This window comes from Nothoprocta perdicaria, unplaced genomic scaffold (genome assembly GCF_003342845.1).
Source record: "Nothoprocta perdicaria isolate Ctin4 unplaced genomic scaffold, notPer1 scaffold_482, whole genome shotgun sequence".
Classification (NCBI taxonomy): domain Eukaryota; kingdom Metazoa; phylum Chordata; class Aves; order Tinamiformes; family Tinamidae; genus Nothoprocta; species Nothoprocta perdicaria.
The window spans coordinates 44,238-51,389 of record NW_020455735.1 but is presented as its reverse complement, the minus strand read 5'-3'; the positions used below and the strand labels follow the sequence as shown (position 1 = coordinate 51,389).

At 56.4% G+C, this 7,152-nt stretch overlaps 1 protein-coding gene across 1 annotated transcript in view; it reads right to left on the bottom strand.

Annotated features, from left to right (window-relative positions):
* Positions 1-1,051: 1,051 nt before the first annotated feature.
* The window catches only part of LOC112954065 (deleted in malignant brain tumors 1 protein-like), a 33,704-nt gene continuing 27,603 nt past the window's right edge, over positions 1,052-7,152 (bottom strand). Inside the window, exons 15-21 of the mRNA XM_026047213.1 lie at positions 6,572-6,901; positions 5,843-6,181; positions 4,541-4,870; positions 3,467-3,796; positions 2,853-3,182; positions 1,825-1,944; positions 1,052-1,655 (exon numbers count right to left, since the gene is read on the bottom strand). Of these exons, the coding sequence (XP_025902998.1) occupies positions 1,513-1,655; positions 1,825-1,944; positions 2,853-3,182; positions 3,467-3,796; positions 4,541-4,870; positions 5,843-6,181; positions 6,572-6,901 (1,922 nt within the window). The 3' untranslated portion in view covers positions 1,052-1,512. The remainder of the gene's footprint in view (positions 1,656-1,824; positions 1,945-2,852; positions 3,183-3,466; positions 3,797-4,540; positions 4,871-5,842; positions 6,182-6,571; positions 6,902-7,152) is intronic.

The following is a 7,152-nucleotide window of genomic DNA, read 5'->3' as shown; positions in this document are numbered from 1 at the left end:
CAGTCCCTGCTCGCAGTTGGCCTCTCGGCGGGAAGGGAGGCCGGGGGCTGCCGGGGTGCCGTGTGGACGGGGAAGTCCAGGCCTGGCCTGGTTGCTCGGGCGGCTGGGAGGTGCCTCACCCTTGTGTGGAGGTTGGAGCAGCTCCTCCTTGATGTCTACTTGGGGGCGCTTTAATGGTAAAGCCAAGTTCTCCCGTGTATCCTTGCCAGCCAGGAGCTCAGCAGGCAGCCTGGAATGTGCCGGCTGGCTCGGAGAGGGCTGGACATCAAACCACAGAATCACTGTGGTTGGAAAGGACCTTTGAGATCACCAAGGCCAACCGTAAGCCCCTCAGCACCCTACCTGCTAAACCGGGTCCCTAAGCGCCTCATCCACACGTTCCTTGAGCACTGCCAGGGACGGTGACTCCAGACCTCCCTGGGCAGCCTGTTCCCATGCTTGACTGCGCTTTCCCTGTAGAAATTCTTCCTGGTGTCCAACCTGAACCTCCCCTGGCTCAACTCGAGGCCATTTCCTCTTATCTTTAGTAATTCTGGAGAAGAGATCGACCCCTGCGTCACCGCAACCTCCTTTCAGGTAGTTGCGGAGAGCGAGAAGGTCTCCCTTGAGCCCAGGACTTGAGCGCCAGGACTGAGCTTAGATATCAGGGCGTCCCATCACACAACCTCCTCAAGTCCTCCAGCCTCCCTCTTGCCACCTGTGCTGCGGGATGGAAAGACGGGTCATCCCTGCACCGGGAGAGCTGGGAGCATGGGAGATCCCAGCGGGGACCCAGCAGCCGCCGGAGCGCAGCAGGTTGAGTACACGAGGTTCTCAAGCTCATGGGGTGGCCTCTATCCTCCAACTGAAATGCACTGCACCACGCTCCAGCACCACGAGGGTTGCCCAGCACTTGCTTGGCAGCGCTGGTGCCCCAGAGCCTGCCTTGTACCTGCAGACCCCTTGCTCAGGCCCACAAAGGAGCTCCTCTCCAGCCCACCACGTTGACGCTCATTGCGCTTGCGAGGTTGGGGACACCCCCCTCCTTCCGTTTATTAGCAGTTTCCGTTCACTTTGCCGCCACGTTCAAGTTGTCCCGCCGGGTCTCGTACCCACCAACCTAACCCTGAGGCTTCTTCCAGTCTCCTGGAGCTGTGCAGAGCGTCCCAGCGGGGCTTAAACAAACACCAGGAGGCTAAGCCTGCCTTAACCAGCTATCTCAGGGCTTCGAGGGCGACCTTTGGTGCTGCTATGAACGTCCACCCTTCTCAGCTCTCTCTTGCAGTCTCCTGGGGAGCCTTTCAGCGTCTTTGACTCCATGCTCTGGAGAACCTGGTTCCACATTGCAGGCCTGCAGCTGCTCGGGGGTAAGAAGGGGCTCCCAAAGGGAGCCGAGAGACGCGCGCTCGATGCAGAGGTGGGCAAAGGGAGGAGTGAGAGGTCCCCGCAGCCTGAGGAACGGGCCTTGCTGGGGACCCTGGTGACGCGAGGTGCCAGCAGAGCAGGGAGCGCCGCGCTCGGGCCGTGCTGGTGTCAAAGGGCAGCGTCCTCCTTCACCAGTTGAGCCGTCTCGCTGTTGGGATCCTCGGCGGGCTCGGCCTTTGCAGGGTGGTAGATGGCTCCCATGGAGCAGAAGGGCGTCACCGAACTGCTCAGCTCCGTCATCCGTGCGTGATCTGCAAAGCACAGGGGGTCACTGAGCGCCTCAAGCTTGGAGGAGTCAACCCCATCTCCCTCTGCTGCATCTTGGACCATGATGGGTCCACGTGTGGATGGTGGGCTTTGCTTTAAGGCTTTGAGGACCTTGAAGCGCAAAACAGGGCTCACTGACCAGGGCGCTCTCACCTGAATTTTGGGCTGCTCTTCTAGAACACCTTCTCCTCAAGACCAGCCACAGCAGCACCCCGGAGAGCATCATGGTGAGGACGAGCAGTGCTATGAGCACGGAGCAGGACTTGGGAGAGTCTGTGGAGAGAGCAGGATGCTCGGTTATTCCTTGAATTTAAGTCAGTAGAGGTCTATCTGGGGCTTGTTCACCTCTTTGGAGGCTCTTTCCCGACCTTCTATCACTGATGACATTTCCCAGCCCCTAGGAGTGTCTTTTAAAAGTATATGGTCTGCCACATACCAGTGGTTTATCACTGGTTTTATCTCTAAAGGGACCTTTAGAGATCATCTGGTCCACGACCTGACCCTGCACACTCAGGGTCTCCTACAGCACGTGGCACAGAGCTTCATCCAAGTAGGTTTGGAAGATCTCCAGAGAAGGAGACTCCACAGCCTTTCTGGGCAGCCTGTTCCAGGGCTCGGGCACCCTCGCTGTTGAGAAGTTTTTCCTTAAGTTCCTGAGGAACTTTTGGTGCTTCAGTTTGTGACCGTTTCCTCTAGTTCTGTGAGTGGCCACCACTGAAAAGAGGCCGCCCCGTCTTCCTCACTGCCTCCGTTGAGGTATTTAAGGACACTGATCAGGTCCCCCTTCAGCCTTCTCACTGGTGGCCAGTGACAGGACAAGGAGAAATGGGTCTAGGTTGAAACCCAGGCAGCTCCATCTCCAGGTGAGGAGGAACTTCTGCACTGGGAGGGTGTCCGAGCCCTGGACCAGGCTGCCCAGGGAGGCTGGGGAGTCTCCTTCTCTGGAGGTCTCCAAACCCACCTAGTCACCACCCTGTGCCCCGTGCTCTGGGTGTCCCTCAGGTTGGACTAGATGATCTCTAGAGGTCCCTTCCAACCTTGAACCTTCTGGGATTCTGGGATTCTTCAGGCTGAAGAGCCCCAGCTCGCTCTGCCTTTCCCCTGCCTCTCCCACCCCTGTTGCAGACAGGTCCTGATGCTCCCCAGAGCGCAGGAGCGTGGAGGGGGTCCCCAGCACCCACCTTTCGGGTCGGTGCACACCACGCCAGCTGCAGAGCCGTGCGTGCACGGCGCCGGGCCCATCTTGCTCTGCTGGCACTCTAAGAGGAGCGACTCAGTGCCCGCGCAGCTCAGCCCTTCCAGCAAGGCCGGGCCTTTGTCCCGACCAAACTGGTCCCCAACGGGTGCAGACCGTGCTGGTCCACAGCCCAGCTGCCTGCAGACCACGTCTGCTTCCAGCAAGCTCCAGCTGGTGTCACACACTCCATACCACGTCGCGTTGTAGAGGACCTCCACGCGCCCCGCGCAACGTCCAGGGCCATCCTGCAGCCGCAGCTGCAAGGGAGACGTGTCTGCAATGGAGAAGACAAACAGGCTGTGAAGTGGACATCCACCAGGACCTCCGTGACAGTGCCACCTCCTGCTGCTGCGTCTCTGCCCACACGAATGCCCCCTTCCAAGGAAACCTTCCTCGTGTCACATGCATTGCTGTATCTGCACCTCAATGTGCTCCACGCTTGTGAAGACACCCATCACGCTGGGGCAGCTACTCGATGCGGATCCGTTCCCCCATTTCTCCTAACCTCTCTCAACTTCCCAAACATGCTTCCAACTTCTCCAGCATTCCCACCGTTACCTAAGCACACGACTCCCGCGTCTTCCTCGTGGCTGCAGTCGTGGACGCCCCACGTGTTGAGGTGGCACTCGGCGAGCGTGGCCTCGGCGCCTGTGCACTCCACCCCGTCTAGCCAGATGGGGTCCGACCCTTTCCCAAAGTGAGCCTCGGCGGGCGTTGAGACCGCTGTGCCGCAGCCCAGCTGCCGACACACCACCTTGGCTTGCCTTAAATTCCAGTTGTCGTCACACACAGTGCCCCACCGGTCATTATGAAGCACCTCCACGCGGCCGGCACAGCGGTTCGGGCCCTTCACCAGGCGAACTTGTACTTCTGCCGTGGAACTGGCGTCTGCAAAGAGAAACGTAGGATCCTTTGCTTAGGACAGGAGAAGACCCAGTGGGGCTCTCTGGCAACAGTGCAAGAACAGAAACCCAAGTGCAAATTTAGGTATCCTAAAGTTCTCCTATCCTCCAAGGAGATCATCAAGGTGATGATGCCAAGGAGGCATCCTCAAAGGATCTTGGGGATAGGATCACCAAGTGACCCTATCAAAGGAACTCATCTTGCTTAGCTCTAGAGATGGGATTTGCTTCCGCTTTCGTAACCCAAAATGTTGGTGGCTCTTGCACGCAAACCTATGAGCGGAGCAATGTCAGGGAAGATCTGTTGGGTGCTGCGTGGTCAGGAAGGTCAATGAGTCTGCTCCAAGGGGCAACCCAACGGTGGCTAGCTGGGCACCCAGACCCTGAGTTAGTTTCATTTAGTGCAGGTGAGATTTCTATGCCACGTTGCAGTCAGCGCCGTTGGGCTCCTCTGCTTGGCACTGCGCTCAACTCATGCCTTGCATCCTGCTGCTGCAAGGCAGGGTGGGTTGGCTCTTGGCCTGGCCTGGGACATTTATTTAGACCCCCGGCGTGGGTCCAAATGAAAGGAACCTGCTCTTTTCATAGAATCATAGAATGCTTTAGGTTGGAAGGGACCTCAGAGATAATCTAGTCCAACCCCCTCAATCCCTTAACAGATGGGGCCCAGGACCATGCCATGCTTACACTCCTTGCGAGCCAACTGGATGTGGCTACAGGACTGAGTTACCTGAGCACACCACGCCAGCGTCTTCTCCATGGTTGCAGTTATTCTGTCCCCACGGGCGGGACCTGCACTGGGAGAGGGCACCTTCATTCCCCATACAGGTCACGTCGTCCAGCCAGATGGGACCTGAGCCTTGCCCAAAGTGAGCGCCAGTGAAGGCCGAGTCCGCCGTCCCGCAGCCCAGCTGCCTGCACACCACCATGGCATCGCTGAGCTTCCAGCCGTCATCACACACGGTTCCCCACTGGTCCTTGTGAAGCACCTCCACTCTCCCGGCACAGCGGTTCGGGCCATTTACCAGGCGGACCTGGGCCTGCACTGCGGTGTTTGGGCCTGCAAGAGGGAGGTCATACCGCTCTTTAGGACAGGAGAACGGTAGGACAGGAGAACGGTAGGACAGGAGAACGGTAGGACAGGAGAACGATGGGACAAGGGCATGATAGGACAAGGGCATGATACGACAAGAGAATGATAGGAGAAGAGCATGATAGGACAAGAGAATGATAGGACATGAGAATGATGGAACAAGAGAATGATAGGAGAAGAGAATGAGAGGACAGAAGAACGATAGGACAAGAGAACGATAGGACAAGAGAACGATAGGACAAGAGAACGATAGGACAAGAGAATAAGAGGACAAAAGAACGATAGGACAAGAGAATGATAGGAGAAGAGAATGAGAGGACAGAAGAACAATAGGACAAGAGAATGATAGGACATGAGAACGATAGGACAAGAGCATGATAGGACAAGAGAATGATGCACTGAGGGAGATTTCTAAGGACCTAGTGAGCAATAACCAAAGATCAAACATTGGGCAAATGGATCCTGACCAGGACATGTCCACAAAATGGGCATACGTGACACAGCGTTTGTATCCTGCCACAGGACACCTGAAGGCTTTTTAAGCGTGAGTCACTTATTTTTAGTCTCCTAGATTTCTCTCCTAAAGGGAGACATCCCTTTCTTGGTGGCCTCCTTGTTCCCTGTGCTCCCAGGGCAGGCCAAATAACACACAGGTAGCAAAATCCACCTTTCTTTTCCCCTATCCAACCACTCCAAAGGCAGTTGAATCAGGACAGCTCAGGTATCTTGGGGCTTGCTGGGATGAAATCTCCACGTCTCCCTGTCCATTGGGAACCACCTCCACGCACACACCTTCCACGCACAATAAATCCGCTCCCCACGGCCAGAGCTCCTGATCTTACAGAGTGGAAGGGTCACTTCAGAAGGGAGCGGGCTCTTAGGAGGTCTATTCCACCCTACACCACTCGGGATCACCGTGCTTGTGGGTGCGAGCGTCACCTGAGCACACAACACCAGCATCTTCTTCATGACTGCAGCCGTTGATGCCCCAGGGTCTGGCCGAGCACTCAGTGAGGGCATTTTCGCTCCCAGTGCAACTAACTCTGTCCAGCCAGATGTGGCCAGAGCCTTGTCCAAAGAGAGCCTGTTTCGAGGCCGATAGCGCTCTCCCGCAGCCCAGCTGCCGGCAGACCACGGTGGCGTCGCTTACGTCCCAGCCGTCGTCACACACGGTTCCCCACTTCTGGTTGTGAAGCACCTCTACTCTCCCGGCACAGTGATGCGGGCCGTTCATCAGTCGGATGGTGGTCACGTTCGTAGTGCCTGGATCTGAAGGACCTGCAAAGCACAGGAGGGAGACTGTGGACCAGCCGTGCCATGGGGCATGTTATCTCCCACGCTTGGTTTGAGCAGCACGGCCGCCTCAACGCCCACGTGTCTTAGGTTTTCCTGTGTGTCTAAACGGCAGATGCTCCCACATGGAATGAGTGCAAGGTCCTTCAGTGGCTCCTGAGGTCCTGCAGTGTCACAAAATCTGCAGTCCTTATTAATATTTCTGTGACCCACTCTTTCTCCACAACCATGGGCATCTATAAGAGGACTGTCCTAAAAGGAAAATTGCCCTTTTCAGTGTTCCTGAACCGTTCCCGTCCTCCACCACCATCTTTGAGTCCTTCTTGAGCCACCAAGGCTTCCAACCACTCTCACCACAGGACAGCTAGAGCTCACCTGAGCACACCACGCTGGCGTCTTCTGCATGAGTGCAACTATGCTGTCCCCATGGCTTTGCCCAGCATTTCGAGAGGGCAGTTTCTGTCCCTGCACAGGCCACTCTGTCCAGCCAAATAGGGTCTTGTCCCTGGCCAAAATACGCCCGGCCAGGAGCTGAGATGACCGCGCCACAGCCAAGCTGCTGGCACACCACCGTGGCATCGTTCAGATCCCAGCCGTCGTCACACACAGTGCCCCACTTGTGGTCGTGAAGCACCTCCACTCTCCCAGAGCAGCGATTCGGGCCGTTCACGAGCCGCAGGTCACCCGTGCTTGGAGTCTGTGGATCTGCAAACACAAAGAGGGAATAAAACACGGATAAAATCCCCGCGCTCAGCTCCTCCCGCTCCCCCAAGCCAACATTCCCATGGTTGTTACTCATTCTCATGGTCGTTACTCATTCTCATGGTTATTCTCATGGTTTATACTCATTCTCATGGTTGCTACTCATTCTCATGGTTATTCTCATGGTTTTTACTCATTCTCATGGTTGTTACTCATTCTCATGGTTATTCTCATGGTTTTTACTCATTCTCATG